This window comes from Streptopelia decaocto (genome assembly GCF_964273445.1).
Source record: "Streptopelia decaocto genome assembly, chromosome: 2".
NCBI classification, from domain to species: Eukaryota; Metazoa; Chordata; class Aves; order Columbiformes; family Columbidae; genus Streptopelia; species Streptopelia decaocto.
The window spans coordinates 45903732-45928458 of NC_138655.1; the positions used below are offsets into that span (position 1 = coordinate 45903732).

The 24727-nt window shown below is 43.5% G+C and overlaps 1 protein-coding gene across 2 annotated transcripts in view; it reads left to right on the forward strand.

Annotated features, from left to right (window-relative positions):
- The window catches only part of GAREM1 (GRB2 associated regulator of MAPK1 subtype 1), a 103338-nt gene extending 79941 nt beyond the window's left edge, over nt 1-23397 (forward strand). For both annotated transcript variants that reach the window (XM_082044826.1, XM_082044827.1), the window contains 3 exons: nt 7544-8722; nt 13664-13830; nt 17090-23397. In XM_082044826.1, the coding sequence (XP_081900952.1) occupies nt 7544-8722; nt 13664-13830; nt 17090-18002 (2259 nt within the window). In that variant the 3' untranslated portion in view covers nt 18003-23397. The remainder of the gene's footprint in view (nt 1-7543; nt 8723-13663; nt 13831-17089) is intronic.
- The last annotated feature ends 1330 nt before the right edge of the window (nt 23398-24727 follow it).

The window sequence follows — 24727 nt, forward strand, 5'->3', positions numbered from 1 at the left end:
TCTTGAAATCAGTCCATGTGTAGGTTTTAGCTCCAAATTGGGAAGCGATTCATAGTACATCACCTTGAGAATTAGTGCTTTAGTCCCCTCATCGCTCTATGGCTCAATGCCAGCTTGATGGGGCTGCAAGCCTTGTCTCCAGGGTGGTTTTTCTTATTCTCTTCCCCCGTTGTCCACAGCACATGCCAGCTGTGGCACTTTGGTGTTTTGCGTTGGCCATGCAATGCTGTGGCGGCCTCTTCCTTCCAGCATCTGGTGCAGGGTTTGAGCGAGAGAGAAGCAGATCTGCTGCTTCATGTCTACCTTTGTGTACCTGCCAGAGGGTTTCTGCTCTGCAAGGAGCCCGGGTAGTGGGAGCCATTGCCTCACAGTATCTTCCTGATACCTCACGTGAAGGGTCACTTCATGATGGAGCTCTGCAGAGAAGTGATTGTGCCACCGTACTCGGCGCTGGTGAGGCCCCACCTTGAATACTGTGTTCAGTTTTGGGCCCCTCATCACAAGAAGGACATTGAAGTATTAGAGAGAGTGCAGAGGAGGCGACGGAGCTGGTGAGAGGTCTGGAGCACAAGTCTGATGAGGAGCAGCTGAGGGAACTTGGGCTGTTCAGCCTGGAGAAAAGGAGGCTGAGGGGAGACCTTATCACTGTCTGCAACTACCTGAAAGGAGGTTGTAGCGTGGAGGGTGTTGGTCTCTTCTCCCAAGTAGCAAGTGATAGGACAAGAGGAAATGGCCTCAACTTGCGCCAGGGAAGGTTCAGATTGGATATTAGGAAAAATTTCTTCACAGAAGGGGTTGTCAGGCATTGGAACAGGCTGCCCAGGGAAGTGGTGGAGTCACCAGCGCTGGAGGTGTTTAAAAGGCGTTTAGACGAGGTTCTTAGGGACATGGTTTAGTGCTAGAGTTAGGTTAGGTTATGTTTGGACTCAGTGATCCTGAGGGTCTCTTCCAATCAAAATGATTCTATGATTCTGTGTTATTATCTGTCACATTTTGGGTCATTTTTGGAACACTTTGATTTGAGACATCCTTAAACACCACTGAAGATAGCTTTTAATGTAGTGATCGGGGCAAAGTCCCTCTCAGCTGAGAGGGAAATGCCCATATACTGACATGCAGAGTTGTACTTGCTGATGCTCTGTCTTGGGAGACAGATTTTTATAAAAGAAAAATGGGATACTATCTCACTGAATTTAGTCAACTTCCTTGAAAAAGTTTGCTTATTTTTTTCTGCTAATAGATCTTCTGAAGACTCTTCTTTTTATATTTTAAAAATCTTAATCTGTATTTTGTGACCTGTAAAAAATGTATATATATATTTAGTATATATTATATGTATTTTTATATAAATACATTACTGTGATTGGTCCCTTGGTTTTAATAGTAAAAATAGTAAGCGGCAACTATCAGTCAGAGACCTCACAGTTGAAAAGAACTCTACCAGAAAAAAAAAATCCTAACTGTGTATTTTTAAAGTGAATGCAATGCTTGCATTGATCTAATAAACTCTAGCAGGTATAACAAACAGTGTGAAGCCACAAATCATTTTTGTAAGGAGTTCATATGTGTCCAAGTGATTAAAGACTTCTACTTCAAACTATAATAAATTAGAACAATTGGAGTCTAAGGCAGGATATTGACTTGGGTGTTATCAAAATCTATTTTTTTGAGTTAATCTTTCCTTAAGCAAAAAGAAACAATATACTTGAGCTTTCCCAAAAGAACATCTTTCCTAAATAATCATTCATCACTTTCCTGATGCCTGGCTTCTGCAGGAGATATAATTGGCTTCTGAATTGCCATAGAGCTGTGGGAGTCTTCAAATTTAAAACATTATAGTGACCTAACTGACTTGTGTTTTGCAATGTGTTTGATAAGATGTCTGTAAGCCAGTAACCTTCCTGGGCAACTTCCCAGCACCAATACTGAACTGTTAGAATGGATCAATATTCGCGATAAGGAGGTGGAGGGTAAGTGCAGCATGGAGTAGGTTCTGATTCTGTGGGTCTTATGCATTAGGAGTTGTTCGATTTGAACATCTCCTAGTGATTTCTAGATGGCTTTGGAATGTAGAGTGACAAGCAGAGCTGGGAGCGCTGCTTATTCTTACCTGTTAGCAGAAAGTGAAAATTGGCTGGGAAGGGCAAAAGAGGAGCGAGGGGCAAATAAAACTGCAGGAGTCATTGCTATAATGTGTGAAGTATGAGAAAATATGCGTAGATGTTTCAACTCAGATTTTCTGGGGTAAAAAAAAAAAGTTACAATAATACTTACTTTTTGGAAGTAATTTCCCACTAGTAGTTTAATATGGAGATATGAAAGCAAAGTCAGCATAGCACAAATTCTGTATTTTACTGAGCCACAGGTTCCTTTTACAATTAAGACTTAACTTTTCGGCTAAAGTCATTGGGTTTGGAGAAGAGTCATTTGGGTCCTGGAGAAGAGAAGACTGAGGTGTGACCTCATCACATCCTAGAGCTTCCTCACAAGAGGATGAGGTGCTGATCTCTTCTCTCTGGCGACCAATGACAGAACCCGAAGGAATGGCAGGACGATGTGCCAGGGGAGGTTCAAGTTGGACATTAGGAAAAGGTTCTTCACCCAGAGGGTGGTGGAGCACTGGAACAGGCTCCCCAGGGAGCTGTCACGGCCCCAAGCCTGACAGTGTTCAAGAAGAGACTGGACAACGCCCTCAGACACATGGTGTGAACTGTGGGGTTGTCATATGCAGGGACAGGAGTTGGACTCAATGATCCTTATGGGTCCCTTCCAACTCAGGACATTCTATAATTCTATAAAGCGTTGTTGTGATAATGTGTAAAACAGAGAGAGCAGCCATGAAGATAAACGTGTTTGGGGAAGGAATGATTTCAGAATGCTCCCAAGCTAGGAGAGGTTGTATTTATTAGGCAATGACAGCAACTGCAGATGTGATGGTTGCTGCTGCATATTGTCCACTGAAGAATTCCTGGTTTAGAGGATGTGAGGAGGCGGCACACACAAAGAATTAAAAATATGAAGGCACAGTCCCACTGTGGAGATATTTGAGGAAAATGTGTTGTCCTACCTTTTTTCCCCCCATTCCTTCTGCTGGTCTCAGCTTTCTGCCAGTTGCAAGGTCTTCACACCTGAAGGTTCAAAAACCAAACCTGGCAGAGAAGTCCCAAAGGAGACAGGAGCATTGTTCAAATGTGGGCAAAGCAGGAGGAAGTTGAGTGAGCTACAAGTGTGGGGCAGAGTGGAGCCCCACTGGGACTGTAGCTGGACTTCCCAGATGTGTTATGTAGCTGAATGAAGGCTTCTCAGGTGCTTTCTGCCTCCTGTAGCATTACCTGTTTTCCAGAATTATGAGGAGATTTGCCACAAAATTATACTATTATTTCTGCACCAGCCTGTGTTCTGGACCACCTTAACTCTGCCACTCCGAGATAGCGCACTGCTCCGTTCTGTCCATCATATATCAGCGATACGCCGTGTCACGTGCGTGGCCTGGGATGTGCCGCTGGCAGCTCCAAGTGTCTGAAATAGCGTAGGGCTCTGCTACACCCCACCCATGATTTCGGAGCGGAAACCGGAGGGTGCACGGGGGATCCGCTCTGCAAGGGTGTAAAGGAGCGTAGGGGTGCTTGAAAGTACAAATCATCATAGAAGCTCAGAGGGCAGAGGAAGCTGAGTCTGGTGAGGTGTTACTCATTCTGCCTTTTAGGAATAATTTATTAAATGCACTTTCTCCCAGATCCCGTTGTCTTTAAGTGGATTATTTGGCATGAATCAGATCTATTCTGAGCAGCTGCTGTGCTTGGCTGGTTCCTGGGCTGATCGGGGCCCAGGGAAGTTCACCAAAGGCAAGTGCAAAGCCCAACACCTGGGATGCCATAAGCCTTGTGACAGGCTGATGGGTAGAAAGTGGCTCTGTGGAAAAAGTCTGAGCCGTACCTGGTATACAGTAGTAGTGTGTGGCAAAGACAGACAAAAGCATATGGGGCTGTATAAGCAAAAGCATAGTCAGCAAGTCAAGAATGGCTATTATTCCCCATCATTCAGCACTTGCAATGCTACAGCTGAAGTGTTGCTTCCAGTTTTGGAAACACCTTTTTTCCCGCAATTCATTATACCAAGATGGTCAGGGGGCTGTAGCAAACTACACATTAGGAGAGGCAGGGAGAACTGGGGTTGTTCAGCCTTGAGAGACCTGAGGAGAGATCCCTCTGCTGTGCATACCTGCCCAGTGGGAGGGTATAAAGAAGATAGATTCACTCATCTGATGTGCCCAGTTGGAGAACAACAGGCAACAGGCACAAGCTGGAATTCTGTTCCCATATAAGAGAAAAAAATATTTTAACATGAGAGTGGTTGAACAAATAAAGAGGTTGCCCAGAGAAAATGTGGATTGTCCATCTTTGGAGAAACTGAAAATTTAACTGGACATGGCCCTGAGCAGCCTGCCATAACTACACCTGATTTGAGGAGCGGGTTGGACAAGATGACTCTGGGGGTCGTGCCCAACCTGGAGGATTCTACAGGTGTCACCTGATGTCCTGTGCTAAAGTCCATGGACCTATTTATTGATATTTTTGTAAGTTTTATGGCCACTGATAAAGTGAAATGTCTGAGTGAACAAGACAGAGCAAGTTTGATTTTCATAGGTCATTGCTACAAGGACAAAGTAAATATTTAGCTATGTAATCTGAGAAATAAAACTTAGAGATATGTGTATGAGTTTCTAGATTATTTTAGTAATTACTATGTATGGTATGATACATGTTAATATATATGAATACATACGTATGATATGGTATATATTTGTTGCTAATGTCCTGGAACACGTATTTACCTACTATGTATGTTTTACACATGTTAACTACTGTGTGGTAATGAATGAATTAGCCTAACACAAGACGAGAGGAGATAGCTTTCTTGACTTTCAGAACTTACATTTTTAAACATACTCAGCCTGGTGAGGTGTTCAGCAGCCTTAGCATCACCATAGTAAGGGTCTTATACTTTTCATTTCACTTTTTCAGTTTTTTTATTACAATTTTGGACAGTTGCTGATACTTTATATTTTTGTTCAGAAGGAAGAGTGCAGAACGGTATTTTTCTCAGAGTGCCAAACTAGAACTGTGGTGTGATTTTTCTTTTGTTCCAGCACAGTAAAATTCAACTTTATTTCACCTGTTATCCTGTGACAATATATATTAAAAAAAAAAAAAAAGAAAGAAAAAAAAACAAATTTTTTTTTAATTAATAATAATTTTGACTTTAAACATACCTGTTGAATCTAAAAATCCATTTGCTATTTGGCTGGTTCAAATAGATGCCATTAATAAGCGTCTGCCTCATGATACCTTTGCTGTAAAGCTCGGCCACTTCGTTACCTCTGTGGTTTCACATCTGACCCACCATTTCCTTCTACAGAGGCTTGTTTGTTTGTAAATCACCAGGGAGCCGTGAGTTGGCCAAGCAGCAGCTCCCACAGCCGTAGGGGGTGACACCTCCCTCGCTCTGGCCGGTGTCCTGCAGGAAGCGACAAAAAGCTGTAACCAACCGTACTGTCTACAGTTAAAGTTTCTGGCAGCGTAGCTCCCACTGTCCAAAGAAACCATTTGTGAGAACTTGTTGATTCTGAGAGAGCTGGGTCTGTTCATCCTGGAGAAGAGAAGGCTGAGAGGGGATCTTATTAATGTTTGTAAATATCTCAAAGGTGGGTGTCAAGAGGTTGGGACCAGACTCCATTCAGTGGTGCCCATTGACAGCATATAGGGTAACAGGCACAGACTGAAGCACAGGAGGTTCCATCTGAAAATGAGGAGAAACTTTTTTACCTTGAGGGTGCCAGAGCACTGGAACAGGCTGCCCAGAGAGGCTGTGGAGTCTCCTTCTCTGGAGACATTCAAACCCCACCTGGACACATTCCTGTGAAATCTGCTCTAGGTGAACCTGCTTTAGCAGGTGGGTCGGACTAGATGAACTCCAGAGGTCCCTTCCAACCCCAACCATTCTGTGATTCTGTGATTGAACAGTACATTCACAGAGCCCCATCTTTCCTCAACACTATCAGCTCCACCAAAGGCAGGGCTACATGGCCACAGCTCAAAAGCAACACTCTGTGGCAGTTTTGAGGAGAAACCAGCAATGATAGCTGGTGCTATCAGCAAAAAAACCCCAAGTGCTTTCCTTTCATGTCGCAGTGTTTCAAAATACCGCCTGGCCAATGGTGTGAACTGTGAAGGAGTATTGCGTACCATAAAATCCCAGCAGTTTCCTTGATTAGACCAAATAGTGTTTGTTTAGATAATTCAGGGCTTGAATGACTTCCTCTCCGGAAGCGCTGAGACAGAAGTGCTGAGGCGGCACACCTCGGCTGAGCCGCCTCTGCCTTGGCTCTGACAGGCTCGCAGGAGATAATCACATCTTTACAAACATGGGTGAGACGCAGATCACATTTTACAAGAGGAAGCATCTTTCACAGCACTCCTCAGTTATTAACTGGTTGGACTTAGAGCCTTGACTTCATGCAGTGGCTATTCTGTGGTGATACCCAAGTTTGAAGCCTGGAATATGAACTTCACATGGCTCCATGAAGTCTTTAGGGGTTGCAGAGGTGAGGAAGGGTTGTGCAGTTTTACCATATGTTTTCATTGGCTTTTTTCTTCGGTATATTCCATATTTCTGAGTAAAATGGTCTATAACAGGCCAGTAGTGTTTATCTAATGCACCTTTCTTTATAAGCAGTTTGCTGCTGCTGCTGAGAAAGAACTGGGTGGGTTCTGTTAGGTCCCTGAAAAGGCCCTTTGCGTTATGCCACTCAAATACAAAGCAAAGGAATCTTGTCTATAAAGAGTTCTCTCAGTCTTAAAGAAATAACTTCAGGAACAAATGAGCCTTGGACATCTGGTTTGTTTTTTTTTTTTTTTTCTAGTACAATTTCTATAGTGGAAAAGCACACACATGGCTGTGCATATGTTGTTTAATCTCTTAAATTGCAATTATGATCAAAAAATGAGGAAGGAAGTCTATGACTAGGAGAGCAAGGCAGAGGGGGGAGTTAGGCATATGGGATCAACTGATATTCTTGACCTCTCCTTCAGGGAGTAGATGTCATCTGTGATTCCCCCTAGCCTGGAAGAGATTATAATAAAGGGATATGCTTTACCTTTTTTGCTCCTCAGGGAGCTGAAGATTGTGGAAGAGGGAAGTTTGCTTCCCTCAAGAGCCTGGCAAACAAGTTCTAGCAAACAGCAAAAACTGTTCCCAATGGTTCCCAAGAGAATCCAGACATGCTCTGTCATAGCTGTATGACAGAAGTGACTATTTAAATTGCTGGAATATGTGGATGCAGGAATGTGCAGGACCATAAAAAAAGGTTACTTGGCCGAGCTTCAGGTTAAACACCTTGCACTTGACTACTCAGCTATTCAAATAAAGTTAGTTTAATTTCTCCTAGTATATAGTCTTGTAAGTTCAGTCTTGATAGATTGGATATGATTTGAAATCTTGTCTTCAGCAGGGCAAAACCAAATTTTTTATTATTATTTTGCAGGTGGCTTCAGGTGAATGCAATGAAGACACTGAGGTTTACAACATTACCCTTTGTACTGGGGATGAGCTCACTTTAATGGGGCAAGCAGAAATCCTTTATGCAAAATCTTCTAAGGAGAAGTCACGACTCAACACCATCTTCAAAAAAATTGGGAAACTTAATTCAATTAGTAAGCTAGGCAGAGGCAAAATGCCCTGTCTCATATGCATGAACCACAGGACCAACGAAAGCATCAGTCTCCCTTTCCAGTGTAAGGGCAAGTTTAGCACCCGCAGCCCGTTGGAGGTGCAGATGCAAGAAGGGGAGCACACGATTCGCAATATAGTAGAAAAAACCAGGCTGCCTGTTAATGTGACTGTGCCGAGTCCTACACCAAGAAACCCTTACGACCTGCATTTTATCCGTGAAGGGCACCGGTACAAGTTTGTCAACATTCAAACCAAGACTGTGGTGGTTTGTTGTGTGCTTCGTGGCAACAAAATTATTCCCATGCATTTTCCCTTGCACTTAACGCTTCCAAAATTTATTCTGCCCGACAGTCTGGTGAAGGGGGAGCTGTGGCATGAATCCCTCATACAGCATTGGTTTAATATATGCCAGGAACAGTTTGACATAGACGAGTATTCCCGTGCAGTGCGAGATGTGAAGACTGACTGGAATGAAGACTGCAAGAGCCCGAAGAAGAGCCGGTGCCCGGGGCACAGCCACGTGCCCAACTCCCTCAGCTACGCGCGGGATGAGCTCACCCAATCCTTCCACCGGCTTTCTGTGTGCGTCTATGGAAACAATCTGCACGGGAATAGTGAAGTGAACCTCCACGGCTGCAGGGACTTGTGTAATGAGTGGGCCCTCTTCTCTCACGATGCTCTCCAGTACCAGGAGTCTGGTGACAGTGGCAGCGATTACCTTTTTCCTGAAGTCAGCGAAGAATCGATGTTCCTGCCTACAAAACCAGAGCTTCCTTACGAAGAGCTGTGGTTGGACCAAGGGTCTGGAAAGCCTGGTGACCAGCCTCTCACTCGCTCGCTAAGTGAGAAGAACAAATGTGACAGCTACAGGGGGTCTTTCCGATCAAAGTGTGGTACCGCATCCCTTCCTGTGCCTGCGACTGTCGGAGTAACCACAAAGTCTTCGGAAGTTTCCCTACCTCCACCTCCAGTGCCTCCCAAATCAGAAGCAGTAAGTCAGGGTTATTTATGTCGATTCATTTCTTTTCTTCAGCTGGTTAAGAGTTTGCTTGGGACTTTTTTTTTTAGGAAAGACTTGGAGGGGGGCATGTAGAGGGCAAGGAAATAGTGAGACATTGTAAGACGTGCAACTTCAACTAGTTTCCTACTAAGTGTAAGTCATATTCTAAAAATTACTGGAGTATATTTAATAAAACTGAAGTAGTAGCTTCATCTTGATACTCTCAGGTGATTTTTATTGGGGTTTTTTGCTCAGACAAACAAGATCTAAGAATTGTCTGGTCACTTTCTTTCCTTGCTTTCACATCATCTCTCCACATGGCCTCCGTGTTTTCTGTTTTCTCATATTTTCTGTGGCCAAAGTATGTGGGGCATGACCCCACTTTGAACTGCCTCAAAGCACCTTAGTGTGTGCGTCTTCAATTAACAGGTCCTGTTAATGGTGACAGCTAGAATTTTTATGGATTTGAAGTATTTGTTAAGGACAGGTTGTCTTCTGTGTTACAAGTCTATTGCAGATTTTGAAGAATATTAAATGTCATCGGCTTCAAGGAAACTTTATCACACTAGACCTGAACTAATCACTCTGTACTGCTTATTGAAATAAAATGTGTAAATAGGAACACTGCAGAGCTGATAAATAAGCTTTCTACAGGACTCAAATAGAGCACATTTCCTACCCTATGGTTTCTAATCAAAACTCATGGGAGAAATCACTTCTCCAAACCTGAAATGTCATGGAGACTTCAGAGACAAAAATACAAATATGTCTTATCAACAGGAGCTTATGTGGACTGGATGGAAAATCCAACCATCATGTGGTCTCTTGTCGTAGTCCTAAACATTATTTTTTAAAAAACACAAATGGAATATAGAAAACTTCCCCCAGGAAAGAGTGTCTAGGAATATTTAGCAAAATTTAATACTCACGTCACATGAATCTTGACAGATATAATAATGTAACAAATTAATTTTGCAGGGTTTGTGCTGGAATTTTAATAAACATTGTTCCATTTGCAAGTCCAATGATATTTTCAAGAGCGTGCCTGCACAGTAAGCTGAGACTAACCTAAGACCAAACTGCAGCAGAGGAGAGGAGAGGGAGAGGGAGAGAACACCAGCGTAGGGATGAAGTGTACAACTGCAGCCCTTTGACTGTGCTGCCAAAACTTCCCCAAAAAGCAGCTGCAGCAGCTTCAGGAAAGTCAAGACGTTACGTCGTCTTAGCAAAGAGTGTTTACGTGTAATGTCTTAAGTGCGGGAACCCAAGAGCACTTCCTTGCTGCAGAGGTCAGGTATGCACTGACGCTTTGTCCAGACTTTTGGACAAGTGCCCAGCAGCACCGTATTGGGATGAGGTTCCCTGGCAGCCTGTGCTGATGTAAACCCGCACAGGGCTGGTCCCACCCTCCTCCTCCTTCTTCTCCTTTCGCAGCCACACAGTCCTGGCTCCTGTGTTGTGCTGGCTCTGGCACTCCTGTGCCTGGGCAGGCAGCCAGGTCTGGATCTGGAAAATGATTAGTTTCCTGCTGATTCCTGCAAGCTGAACTGTTTCAGCACGGGGTCAAAGGAGCTCCGGAGCCTGCACCGGGGAGCGGGTGGGAGGATGAGGGGGAGGAAGGTTGCCCCCATGGTGGGGTGAGGACAGCCCTCCTGACAGGGGACGATCCCCCGGGTCATACTTGAGACATGGATGTCTCATGTCACACCTGAGGCGTGGGTAATGGGGTGCTGGGAGGGCTGTGGAGCACCTACACAGCATCAGTGTGGACCCTCAAACGATTGGGGAAGCCTCGTGGCTTAGCATCTCCCTTCTGGGGGTAGCTGGGTGGCATTTAGGGCACCTGCATATGTTGCTTTTTAAGGTCACTTGGAAAAGTGTGTGACTTTGTCATGTGTGTCTTACATTAGTGATGTAATGTGTGAATGTTGTCAGCAGTTTTGGTATTGCTTTCTAGCCATGCAGGAGAAGTAATTTCTGGTAAAGATATTATCTTGCATTTTAGGTGGGCATGGGGTGTAACCCCTTAAGAAATAAAACAAAATTAAAAAAAAAAATACATCTCCATAGGTGATAATAATTTAGCCTCAGTTTTGTGGCTTCCTGGAACAGCTTTGGAATTGAGTATCTGTGGCCTACCAAATTCATCAGTGGGCTGGGGCCAAGGAGATGTTTGCATGGTTTCCATGTAGGGTATTTATAGAATAAGATCATCTCAGGAGCTGCTGATGAACATGGGGTTTAGTCATCACTCCCTCTAGAATGATATTCCATAGTGTTTCTGTATAAAACTTGGCTAGCAATTGTATTTTTGCATGCAGTAAATTTAAAATCAGTGTATAGGAGAGCTGTTTGTAGGAGAGAGAAAAGGACATTCAAGTGTTTCACAGGCTGTTCTCATTTTCTTCTCACCAGCAGGATGGAGCATTCTGATATATAATGCTTATTTCCTAAATAACTTTCAGAAAATCCAAGTAGCATAAAGGCAGAAGTGGGGGATGGAGGGGGGGAAATGACCTCTGAATTAAGGCCTGTAAATTAGAAATTGCTTCAGCCTTCAAGCACTAATTTGCATAAAATCAGAGGCTGTTTTCCTGATTGATTTAAAGCAAATCCCTGATGGAGTGTGCTGCAAGTTCAGACTCCTGGCAACAAGGAGTGTTGAACAGCTTTGCATTACATTCCCAGTCATGCCAGTGATGGGGTGAGTTTTATCCAGGTGGCCTCAGAAGTGACCACTGCCATGGGCACTGGCGATGCCCAGGTTTGGGAGTGACACCCCAGGGCCCTGGGGTGCTGGCGGGGCTTGGGCTGACACCAAGGCAAAAGAGCAGAGGTCTTAAAATCCACCTCATGCCATCAGAAAGCGGTCCCCATCCCTGGGTCATGGGAAGGAGTGTTGGAACATGGAAGGGTTCAGAAAGTGACGAATAGAAGTCCTGGGACATGCAGTGCGAATGCACTTTGTATCTGGCAGCCGCACAACATCTAGTGCTTCTGGGCAAAAGAGTATTTCCTACTAACAGCAACATCCATCAAGGTGATTGGCAGGTTGCACCGCAGCTGTTCCCCTCCTCTCCCACATTTGTTTTTTCATCTATGTTCACTTGGACCTAGTGTAAGGGTAGCTCGCCTCTGAAGTTTCCCCTTGCTCTTGTCAGTTTAATCTGCAAAATCTCTCCTTTTTATTCCCCTGCTGGGTTTCCTGAGGGCTGTGTCTGGCAGCTGTAGTCGCAGTCTTGTGACAGGGACCAACTGGGACTGCAAACCAGTATTATTTACGGCCTCGTTCTGATCTGCAATCTAGGTCAGCAAAGGAGCTTGGCATAGTTTGTTATGCCAGCACCTTTGAATGCCGGCAGTCTTCCCGGGAAAGAATCCCTTTAACCCTTGGACTGTCTGCTGTGCTCCAAGAGCTCCCCTGAATGGTCTCTCTAACCCCGTGGGTATATATTCAATAGCATGCAGCATTAACTTTGCCTACTCCAACTTGGGAGATTAAAAAAAAAAAGAGTCCTTAGGCATCCTTGGGGCACAGCACTAAAATGGCTGAAGAGTTTTATGCCTGAATTCAATAACAAACATGAATAAAATTGACTCTTTTTTTTTTTTCTTGAAAGAGCAAATAGGAACCCTTAGAGCAAGATTTATTTCAGTGCTTTATGCTGTTGGGCATTTCCTGTAATTTTGACTTGTTTTGAATTAGGAAAAAAATGTACTACAGTGTCCCAGTCCCCAATTTTCCATTTCACAAAAGTACTAAATGGGTTGTTGCATTTTGAAAGCACTGAAGTGGATTGCAAAAGGTTCCACATTTATTTTGGTTTTGAATAAATTAAATCACTTTAATTGCTAATTATGTGTTGCAGAACTGCTAAGATAACTTTTAGTTCTGCAGTGTTGTTAAATTTTAAAATAAACTGTAACTTTCAAACACAAAGAGAATTTCCCTTTTCCGGTGCATCTGAGACTGTTTCAAACAAGGAGAGCAGAGAGGTCTCCTCCTGCCAGGGGCAGGTGGTGAGTCCTGAAAAATCTTGCCTGGCATCCTAGTTCTCAGTAGCCTTGCTCACCTTTAGCCCTAAAGATGCTCTCCCCAGTATGTCCTGATGAGATTAAGGTCTTAATTCCATCATTTTTTCTATGGGGATGGATCCTACTATTTTGTTCCTACCTAGACATACCAAAGTAAATTTCAGATAAGCACTGCTGCAGTAATTTGGTTTAAGCTGCAAAGTTGGCTGGCTGCAAAAAGTGGACCTGTTGGCTGGGTGTTTTACTTGAACAGGCTCTTCTGCCCATGCCTTTCAGCTTGTATGTTTTGTTGTTAACCTCATCTGGGACTGCTTGGGGTAGCTACAGAAGGACTGAAGCTCCAGGTTTTAATGCCAGCATCTGGTAAATATGAGACAAAACCAGGACAGATGGATGTACTATTCTTGGGGGAGGAACACTGGATGGCTGAGTATGAAATAAGTCAGGAAACACTGAAGTCTGTTGAGATCTTCTCATTACGTAAGCTTGGTTCATTATAGCTAAATAAACAACACTAATGAAGTTTAAGCCTAATGATTTGCTCCTTATAAAATGTAAAGTATCTGGAACTGTCTCTCTGATTTTCTATGGTACTGGAAGGTTCTTCTACATCGTTTCACTGCTGCTACTTTTTAAATGAGTGGATATCAAAGTACTGAAAAGCATCCTAAAAAAGAGTGCTAGTAGCTCTACTGGCAGTAAAGCATTCTTTTGGACTTCTTTATGACAGGCACATACTGTTGCAAATGCACATCCTTAGCATAATTTTTCTCTTCTCCTCCCTTTTTAATTATTTCCTTTCACAGAATAAGGCACAACCAGATGTGTTTCATCTGGTTGAGAGTGCTGTTGCCCAGATTTTCTTGCTGCTTACTGACATGTTCTTCTTTTGTACAGGTAAAAGAGGAATGCAGGCTCCTGAACGCCCCCCCCGTCCCACCACGGAGTTCAAAGCCGGCCTCCACCAGTCCTTCCATCCCTCCCCGTACCGTCAAACCTGCGCGGCAGCAGACCCGCTCTCCTAGCCCAACTCTGTCCTACTACTCATCAGGACTGCACAACATGTATGTGTTTTTGCTGTGAGAGCCCCATGCTAGCTCTTTTTGAGAAAGTTAAATGAAGCAGTGCTCTTTTTGGAGGCACTTGTTTGTAAAAGCATGGTACTGGGTCAGAGTTGCTGACTTTTTGTGAAATGGGCTAACCCACCCGCCACAGTATTTTTAAAGATTCAAGCAAAGCTTGAGGATTTGTAAAGATTCAAAGCAAAGCTCCAGCAGAAACTATGTTTTACTAGATAGGACATAGCGATTTATATTGAATACCCGCACATATTGGTGTAGGTAATGTCACTGTAAGGTGACGCAGGCTGTCTAAATGGAAGATCCTGCACAGTTCTGTATAATTCTTGAAAGTCTTGGATCTTCAAACTTGAGCATCTTCAAGCTAGTTTCAAGGTGGGATTTCAGTGCTACATGTGTGCAGTGCAGTCAGCTCTGATAAGTGGGGGCACAAAAGGGACGTGGTAATCCAACAATGCGTTGTGCCAGCTATATGGGAACCTATGGGGTGGGTGTGATGGAGAACAGGAAGGCCAACAGACACCACTGAGTGCAACGTGAGATGCAGCAGAAGACGGCCGGACAGCTTCCAGATCAAACACACTTCAGCACAAGCCTAGCCCACAAAGTAGAAAATTGACTCAGGCTAACCAGAAGTTGACAGTAGATTTTGAATTCCATGGCTGCATACCTTTGCCTAGCAATGCACTGTTCTTCCTTTGGCTTTAGAAAGTGTATATACCTTCTGGAGTCTTGCCTCCTTTTTGACTTGAATGTCTTGTTGCCATTATTTCTGGTATCTCTTCAATGACGAGGTACTACCTGTCTGGATGTTACAGACTGATCTGAAATGCCACTGAAATCACTTCAGCCTAGATGCAGTTAGAATAATAACTTATGCTGCAATTGCCTTTCTAAGCCATACTGCACATTTGCAGCTTAGTGTTGTGTATCTGGCAATGATCACTCTAGATCAAGGCTGCTCGTTTGTTTTTATGAAAGCCTGTTGGGTAGTTCTGTCAAGGACGCCTCCACAGGAGGTGCAAGACCTCCCAGCATTTGGGGCCCACCAAATGCTGCTTTCCCTCTTTGTAGCCAAGAATACATCTGCCTCCCAAGAAACAAGGAAAACAGTGAGAAGTGAAGTTTCTCAGGAATGCAGGTGGTATTATTTGCCTCGAAATTCACAATATTTGCATGAAATTCATCTCCAGCTTGGGTCCAGACCAGTTATCTCCATTTTGGTAGAACTGACCTAGTGCTGCTAAAAAATTGGCAATGTGTGGAGTAGCCAGATTGCTTGTTAAGTTGCTTTTCAAGTCTTGCCATTTTTATCCATGATCTTATTTTCTGGATCATGAATGGTTGCAAGACAATATTTTAAACACAAATGAAAACAGTATGATTTGTCCTTATCTGCCTATAAAAATGCCCGATGCCTGACTTCAGCTGTATTTCAGGTTTCTCTTGCATCCTTTGGCACTAGGTCCCAGTGAGTTAATTTTGGTGGAGGACAAATAAGGAAGCACTTTGGAAACATTACTTTATCAGTTTTCAGTAATTCGATTAATCTTTTAAATCATTAAATGTTCCCATTTCTGATGTTGTATCAAAGAACAGAAACAGTATCTATCAATTTAATTTCTGTGTATTGTCAGTTGTTTACGACACCTCACTGACTGTCTTCTGTGAATTGAACAGCCCGATGGCTAGATTTGTGAAAAATGCCTTGTGCTGAGTACATTAAAGCAGTTGGCCTTTAAGCAGACAGAAATGAGCAGTTGGCAGTGTATCCTTGTTGAGGTAAAAAAAAAAAACATCTCTGCTATCGTAAACATCCAACTGCTTTAACTTGCAGACTTGTATTCATGACATAAACAGGAAAAGCATTTGGAGGGCATGGAGTGGAGAGCAAGGGATGGGTAGTTAGGTGGAAACTGCGTCTGTTGGAGCTGAGTTTACCAACTAATTTTCCAGTGATACAGATTAGAGCTGCTTTTACGCATTTGTACTTTGTGTCCAGGTTGACTTCCTCTCTGACTCACTCTAAGTTCATGGAGGGCTATTTTTTATGTCAATCCATTCAAAGCTGTGCTGGTTTTTTGAAAACTGCTGTGTCCTCCTCAAGCAGTTTTCACTGAGCTGTCACAAAATTACTATAGAGTTTCTATCTTGAGTAGTTAGTTTGCAGGAGAGAGAGCTGAGTAATTAAAACCATTATGTCAACTGTTAGTTTCCCTCTGTTGTGTTAAGTTAGGATTTTATACATCTCCTAATTGTTTTTTCAGTGTTCTGGCTTAATTGGCCAGAATTCCAGAGATAAACTCAATCCTTCAGACTTTCTTTTAGAAAGTGGCATAAAAGCAGCAAACATTTGCTTTTGATAACAGGTTGCATGCTTTTGTTGGTATCCATGTCTTTCGGAAGCACCTCAATATAAAACCGTAAGTTCTCTCTGACAGGCTAAGCTTAGTTTACCACCTGAAAGTAGGTCAGGGTTTACTTTCTTAAGGTGCCTTTGGAAAGCAAGTGTTTCTTGTCATAGATTTTAAGGATATGGGTGCATAAACAAGTTACTGTGGGGTAAGCTTAAAGCCTGACACTTCAACATATACAGCTGGGTCTGCTTACCCTTCTAGTTAAAACTCTTCCTTTGGCTGTAAGCATTAACTTATTTTGTGGTTTTGCACTGTTGACCAGTGTGGAAGGATCCTGTGCCCGGTGCACACGCAAGTGCCATAAGAAATGAAAATGTTGGCTCCAAAAGGGCTTTTAGTCATCTCTTACGTCAGTCAAGCTTGGATCTAGTGCAGTGATGACCTGCCTCTGTTACGAGCGTGTGCATATCATGACACATCTGTGGTGTGTCAATAAAAAATACAGGATTAGAACATCTTCAGTATATGTAAGGCTGTTCCTTTTCCATGGTGATGTCCCTCAGGAATTCGACAGTGGAAAAAATGAGTGTTTGGGAGATGACACAGAACTGAATTGGGACATCTATTTTTTTACGAGCTTGAAAAACCAAGACGTAAGTCTTCCTCCTGAGGTTTTTGGGTGTATCAGCATCTTGTTTGGCTTGTAAAAAAAGTGAAAGAGCTGTCAGTGCATTATTCAAATGTATTGTTAATTCAAATCTGAAGAGTCCTACCACAGGAAAGAAGATTCTTTCCTTGTGACAGCCACCCTCTGACTCTGGTTTATGATTTTATTCACAAGCCACATTTTTTGTGCTAACTACATCCTTTCTGTTTTGTTCCTTAAGCAATGTCACAGAGAGTGACAACACCAACCCAACTGAGAGCACACCTGTCTCCTGCTACCCTTGTAATGCAGTGAAAACCGAATCCAAAGAGCCTGAGAGCGCGATACCTTTGGGAAGCCCCTCACCTGAAGCTCTGCCTTCCAGGTTATCTTGGCCAAACCATTTTTCAGGAACAGCGGATGGCCTGAACAGGAGTGATTTCCTGCTTGATCCAAGCAGGAGCTACAGTTACCCCAGACAGAAGACTCCAGGCACGCCAAAGAGAAACTGTCCAGCACCTTTGACTTTTGACTTTGATGGGTGTGAGCTCCCGGCGGGATACTCCCCGCTGACCCCAGCAGAGTTCACCAGCACCATCTCTAGCTGTCCAAAGTCGGCAAGTTACTCTCTAGACTGCACTGACGAGAAAACTCTGGGAGACAGCGATGCAAAGCAGAGCCATTCGTGTCCTGCCTTACCTCCTCGGGCACCAAAGTCAAGCGAAGATAAACCAGTTACAGACATGTGTCCCTTGCCGCTGAAAATAGATGGTGCTGAGGAGGAGTCAAAAACTGGTTCTCCAGACCTTTCGGAAGATCAGTATCTCATTAAAAAGGGCATGCAAGATACATTCTCTATGTCTTATCCCTTCTCGTCTCCCCTCCACCTCCAGTTAGCACCAAGGTCTTGTGGGGACGGATCTCCTTGGCAGCCACCCACAGACCTTTCTGGACTCTCGATAGAGGAAGTGTCTAAATCGCTGAGGTTTATTGGTCTGTCAGAAGATGTCATATCGTTTTTTGTTACAGAGAAGATTGATGGCAATTTACTGGTTCAGCTTACAGAAGAAATCCTGTCAGAAGACTTTAAGCTAAGCAAATTGCAGGTTAAGAAAATACTACAGTTCATTAATGGCTGGCGGCCCAAGATGTGATGCCAGCTAGTTATTAGTGAAACTATACGAGATGTGCTTGATACACTTCAGCTAATACATCACTTCCTGTTTTTTGCACTAAAAGTCCTTCCTGTAAATAGTAGTAGAAAAATTCTTACTATGCAGATAAACGTTTTTGGGTGGTGAGTGGATATTTTTTTTTAATGTCAATAATAAAGGTAGAGAATCTGCAGAGGTGTGCCTTGTGCATCCCTGAACATTCAACAGCTGCTAAAAACTGGACACTAAGGGAACTTTTACTCCATAGTCTGTTAAGGCTTAGTCGTATTTATTACTGAACAATTTGATGCTGAAAGACACACACCAATCCAGTTTACAGTTTTGTGTTAACTGTAAAAAAAGTGTATTTCTTACGGGATTATTTCTGTTCAAATAATATTTGGTAACATGCTGTGACTTTCTTCCGTTTCTTTTAACAAAAAGCATGTTCAGATATATGAAAACGCGGTTTTGACACTACATCTGAAAATGTTAAGATTTGCTGTGAAGTGCCACTAATACACTATTCTTGCAGCGTATTTTTATTAACAATATCTTCCTGACTACCTGTAATGTGGGTGCATTTTCCATGTTACTTTGAGCAAAAAGAGTTAAATGTAAACCAAGAGTCTTGCTTAGCTCATTGCCCAGAGGGGAGGGAGAAGGGGGATTTTCCTACTGAGCCACTCTGCCCTGGCCAATTAAAAGTTTATGACCTGTAGATTTCAAAAGTTGCTTTTGTAGTTGGATGGCTGGAGTAAGGAGCACGACTTCTGGCCGTGCAGCTTTCTCATGGGAAAGACAGTTCCGTGCCCAGACTCTTCCCTCGGCAGATCCTGCTCCTTGCAGTAGCTTTGCTCTGGTGAAAGGCAACTCCCAATGTTTCCTCTGCTGCTGTTACGATCATCTGAAACTGCGCTCGACGGGCTGCCTTAATTCTTTGGTCGGATCTGTGTGGGAAGGTGATAGTACCCCTCTAGGATGCCTTTGAAATAAAGCGTTAGTGAGGTGGGACGGAACAGGAACAGCACATGGCATGCTGGTGAGAAGGGGCCAAGTGGGGTTTGGGCCTTGTGATATTTAAGTTCACTGGTGCTGTTTGCAGTGGGCTGGGGGGATGTGGGTGTCAAAGTGGGAGAGAGTGTAGTGTCATAAGATGTGCTCTTTCACTTGCCCAGCTGCAAAAGCTCACTGCTAGAGATGTCATGCAGGAGTAGCCATCAAAAGGGAGCACAGAGATGGGAAGGGGGCATTAGGCTGCCCCTGGAGACCTTTCAAACGTAACTGCACAGAAGGCTAGAAGTAGGATTAGTTTTTGATAGTCCATTACAGATTTCCTGTGCTTGGCAGACCACTCCGAAATATGTTTAAATAACCCCAGCATCCCCTCCCTTTGTAGTACTGAATGCAGGATTTGTGGAGATCCTCAGAAAACACTGTGGTGTCCATCCTCGGCAGCTGTGTGTGCCCAGGATCTTCAGGTGGTCAGAGACAGGAACGCTGGAGCAGGTTCAGCTGCACCTTCTGCTGAGCAGAGCCCTGGTCCAGGTGACACCATCACCTGCCTTTTTACCTTTTTGAAGTTCAAAAAAATCTCTCTTCATTGTAGAGCACATAGTGGGAGCACCAAGAGGAAATACAGAAGAGGGACAAAAATGAGAAGCTGATTTTGCCTTTTTTCCTCAATATAACTGACTCATTTAAAGGATTTTTTTTGCAAATGGGATGGAATCATAGAATCATTTTGGTTGGAAGATACTCGCAAGATCGTTGAGTCCAACCATTAACCTAACTCTGGCACTAAACCATGTCCCTAAGAACCTCATCTACACATCTTTTAAACACCTCCAGGGATGGTGACTCGACCACTTCCCTGGGCACCCTGTTCCAATGCCTGAAAACCCTTTCTGTGAAGGTTTTTCTAATATCCAATCTGAACCTTCCCTGGTGCAACTTGAGGCCATTTCCTCTCGTCCTATCGCTTGTTACTTGGGAGATGAGACCAAAGCCCTCGGTGCTACAACCTCCTTTCAGGCAGTTCTAGAGGGCCCGTTGCCCAGGCAAATTTCATGTTGAAGCCAAGATGCATCATTTGTCTTGCAATAATACAAACCACCAGTTCCCAAACAGCAAAGCCCACTTGATGTGGGTACTAGAAAGCAGTGAGCCAAAAAATATCCCAGTAGAAAAACCCTGAGAGTTCATAGTTGTCCTCCTTTTCTTAATGTATTGACTTTTAGCAACAAATCAATAGCTTTCTCTGAATGCTTTTTAATTAACATCCTAAAATATTTTAGCTGCAAGTAGGACTAAATGAGCAGTGTATGCTTGTGGGTAGGCACGTGCAAGTTGAAGTCAACTGAATTTTAACTCTCACTATGTCAAAGTAGCATTCAAATTTGAAAGGGCCAAATTTGAAATGTCAGGTACTTCACTTTGTTTTATTTGGCTTGTTAATTCCAGGTTAAAAATAAAAATGTATTCTTGGTAATATTAATACTAAATATTTGTAATGCCCCTAGGATGTTAACATTGCTGAGCAAATAGTGGTCTTTGAGTACGGATGGACACCTATACAGATTATCTCTGCTTACCTGCTTGGAATGTTTTTTTCTTACAGGCAGCCTGGTGGTATTTGCATTCAGGAGTGTGCTGCGTTGACATCACATATGCATATGCTGAAATACAACTGGTCTGTTGAAAGGCCCAGAGATGTGCGATGATTTCAGAAGCAAATCCTGTGTGCAAAAGTACCAACTAAAACCTCTAATTGCAAATTTGCTATTCATGTCCTTTCACTTGTCTTGTTCTGGCTTGGTACTGCTTACTTATTTTCATGTGTATGTTAGCATTTGGCCTTTTCTTTTGCCCTTAGCAGCTCATCACCTTAGTTTTCCAAGCCTTTTTTAGTGATTTAGGTGTTCTAACCCTTATGTTGTGTGACTTATATGACTGTGGTGGTGAGCCACCTGCTGCGATGCCCAAGCTGGACTGAAGTGTCTGCTCTGTTGAAATTGGGAGAGGGATGAGCAAACGGGCCAGCTGGAGCACAGTGGTTCGTTGTCTCCACCTCTGCCTAGGTAGCCAGGCTGTGGCAGCATTGATGCCATGGGATCTAATTTATTTGCTTTCCTCTTGAGCTTCGTTGCCATGGTGTTAGGGGGTCAGGACCATCTTTGGCACAGCAGAAGGCAGTGTGAACAGGGCAGACACGCTCACATTGATCTCATGGGAAGACTCTGGCAGTAAAGGGATGGTAGCACCTTTGAAATGAGGCAGGAGGAGTCCTTGGGGCCTTAGCAGAGGAAGCACACAGTCTCTTGAGAAGGATGGGATGTAAAACCTGGAGACTTAAATCTGTAAAAAGTTACAAAATGCTGCACTGCTTATTGTACTTCGAGATGGAGGGTTACTTCAGTGTTCCCGCTGTGGTTTGGAAGTATCTGAAAGCTCTGGGGAATATCCCTGTGATATGAGCTCTTTACGAGCTGATGTGAATAGGAGGAGACAGCACTCAGCCTTCAATAGGACTTGCAAACTGTCCTGGCACGCTGAGCAGCACCAGGGGACGGGCAGTGTCTCAAGGGAGTCAGTTCTGCTGAACTCTTGGGGTGGCTTCAAGCATGGTTTGGTGCAACCCAACCAGCCTGTGCTGTGAGAGATCCCAGATGCTCCCAGGCACTGCTCGGATGTGGGAAACCAGCCTGGGTGTGGAGGGCAATGGAGTTCAGCCATGTTGATATGAGCCGTGTTGGTTGTCCTTGGGGTCTGAGAGCAGGCTCTGGCCCGTTTTTGACCCTAGCAGAGGTGTAGCCATAGAGTTCAGGCAACACGTGTCATGCCACAGCGGACCTAAAATCTTTATTACTTTTTGGAGGCTGCCTGCTAAAATAGGCCAACCCTAACCTCAGACTTCTTTCCTCAGATTAAGTAAAAGCAAAGTCTCTGGTGCTTATTTAGATATCAGTGTCTGAAGTCATGCGTTATCCTCGTAGTTTTTGTTTGACTGGGGGTTTTGTTAGCAAAACCTCTGGCATGTCATTCTGTATGGAGCTGTCTCTTTGTCCTGCACTGGGAAACATGTTATTTCTATGCAACAGTCACGTGGCAGCGCAAGGACTGATGCGGCCTTCAGTGGCGAAAGCTGAATTCTGGCCTGGGGGCTTTTCTGGAGGTGGACACAGAACTGGCCAAGGGATGAATGGGGAGGAAGCTTGAGAGGGAAATGCTGGTTTCCTTTAAACTCTCATTGTGCCTAGGATTAAGATTCTTTGTATTGCTGCCTGGCTGTCTAACCAAAGCTTTATTGAAATCAACTCAAAGTGCATATTTGCATTCTTGTTCTTGCAGTATTGTAAAAATTGCCTATGGCCAGAAACCTGGAGACAGAAAACATTTGGTCCATCCAAAATTAGAAGGAAAATGCATTTCGAAGCATTCTTTTCAGCTAGAAACAAGGGTTTGAAATAACTGGATATTACACAGGGTATTTTCCAATGCAACAGTTCTGTTTGCCACTTTAATTGACTTTATTCCACAACAGCAGCTTCAAGAGAAACAGCATAAATAGCAACGCTGTCTCAAAAAAACCCACTATGTTTCAAATCTGTCTATAAATATTTGAACTGTTTTCTCCTATGTTTTCTTCTCGAGTCAACTGCGTTATCTCCCGGCTAAATAAAGCATCCTGGCACCAGTTACTCGGTCAGCAAAGTCCTGCCCGCGGGCCGGGCAGGGGGTACGTCGCGCCACTTAAAAGCCGAACACCAGCCATATGTAAAAGGACCACGGCTTAGCTAAGCTCTCCTGGCTCCCCTTTTTGATGCGGCATTCCAGTGCACAAGCTAGAAGGTACAAATGAAATCATAATCAAAATGAGGGTTCGTCCATTTTATTCGTGGCATTAGGGACGGCAGGGCAGTAGGGAAATGCAGGCCCCTTGTTGAGACCTAGCAATAAATGACTCTTCATTTGTTGTGTCTTGAACTCCTAATAGTCCGGGAGTTGATCAGACATTACTGTTTCTGTGTGTAATAACCAAAATTTTCAGCGTGAAAATCTGCAGAGTGATTCTCTTGACTTGGACAATCTTCTGGATTATATTAAAAATATTTGTTAGTTCTTAGCTCTTTAGATTCACTTTGGGTAGGTCAAAAAAGTAACACTTGGGATAAAAAGAGAAAGCCCCAAATCTTTGGCTTAGTGCATTTCCGTTATAAAACGAAGCATGGTTTTTGTGGAATTCTGTGCTGTTTTGGGCTTTTGTGTAAAAGGCTGAAGGCAGTTTATTATTTAAACCAGGTGCAAATAAATATCCCTGTAATGTATATGAACAAATTTAAACCACGTATTGTAAGTGTATAAACTGTATATTAAAGACACTATTTTCATGATATTTCAAATGTGTACAGAATTTGTTGTACTAAATTGGTTGGGTTGCACGTATTGTTTAAGATGGTTGATTTTCATTTAGTAATTTCAATGACTTATCCTCTTGCTTATCTCAGTATAATTCAGAAATAAGCGCCTCTCAAATAGTGAATTCACAAAGTAAGATTGGGATAATTGAGAGGAGCAATCAGGCTTTTGCATTTAACCTCTCAAGACACATTACTTTTCTCTGTCTTGCAATTTCACTTGATCCCCTTCAGCAAGAGTATCGAGCGGTGTGTTCCCCAAAGAATTTGTTACCAGACAGCTTTCCTGTCTCTAGCAGACATTTGCCTAAAACATTATTTTCCCAAGCCCTCAGCTTATTATCTTTGTTTTAGTGAAATGTGTTCAATTATAATTTGGATATGCTTTCAAGCACAAGGCCATGCGCAGGTATTTCTGATTTGCAAAAAGTCTCTGAAGCATTTATTGGGTGAGGAGAAAATTAGAGATAAAACAACGTTGTGCTCTAGGTTGCCCCTTCACGTTTCCTCCGATATTGGCAATAGGGAGAAATGTCAGCTCTACAACCACCCAAATGTCATGCAGATAAGTTGCTGTTGTGCCAAATTCTTCTTGGGCTGATGCATCGTTTGCTGATACTGGGCCAAAAGATAGTGTACTCCAGCACAACAGTAGTTGTGGAGGGTTTTATGGAGAGACTCGTTAATATATGTTTATAAGAAATAAAGCAGGGCAGAATCTGCCACAGGGATTGCTATTGGATTTGAGGCAGCGGGGGTTTACTTTCCTCCAAACCTCAGATGGGAGAGGGGAGGAGTGTGTCTGGAGGCAGGATGTGCATCATGTGGGAAGGGGGAACAGAGAGAAGCAGAATTGCTTTCCCAAGTTAAGAAAAATCTCATTTACCATGAGCAGGGCTGTCCAGGCCACATCTCTGCTCCCCTCTCCAAAGAGGGGAAAGGAAAATATTTAATTTTCTGAATGCTCCCATCAGCTGGATCCAGGCTGGGTGAAAGGGTCTGCAGGAAAGTATTCGATGCGTGAAAGAGAAGTGAAGGGAAGTTGTGCTATAGCACAACTCAAAATGTGGCCATCTCCCTGTCAGGAAAGCGGTGTTCTAAGGCAGATGTTTGTTGTTCATGTGTGTTACAGCAGTCATCAAGCCTGACACAAATCTCCTGTCTAACTCTAGTCACTGTGGCTACCTATAAATATGAATAAGGAATACAGGCAGGAGAGGTACCTGAAAATGCAGCTCTCATCTCTTTGGGAAGTGCAAGCTTAACCTTTATGGATGTGCTGTTCCTCTTGGTGTGATACGTACACCA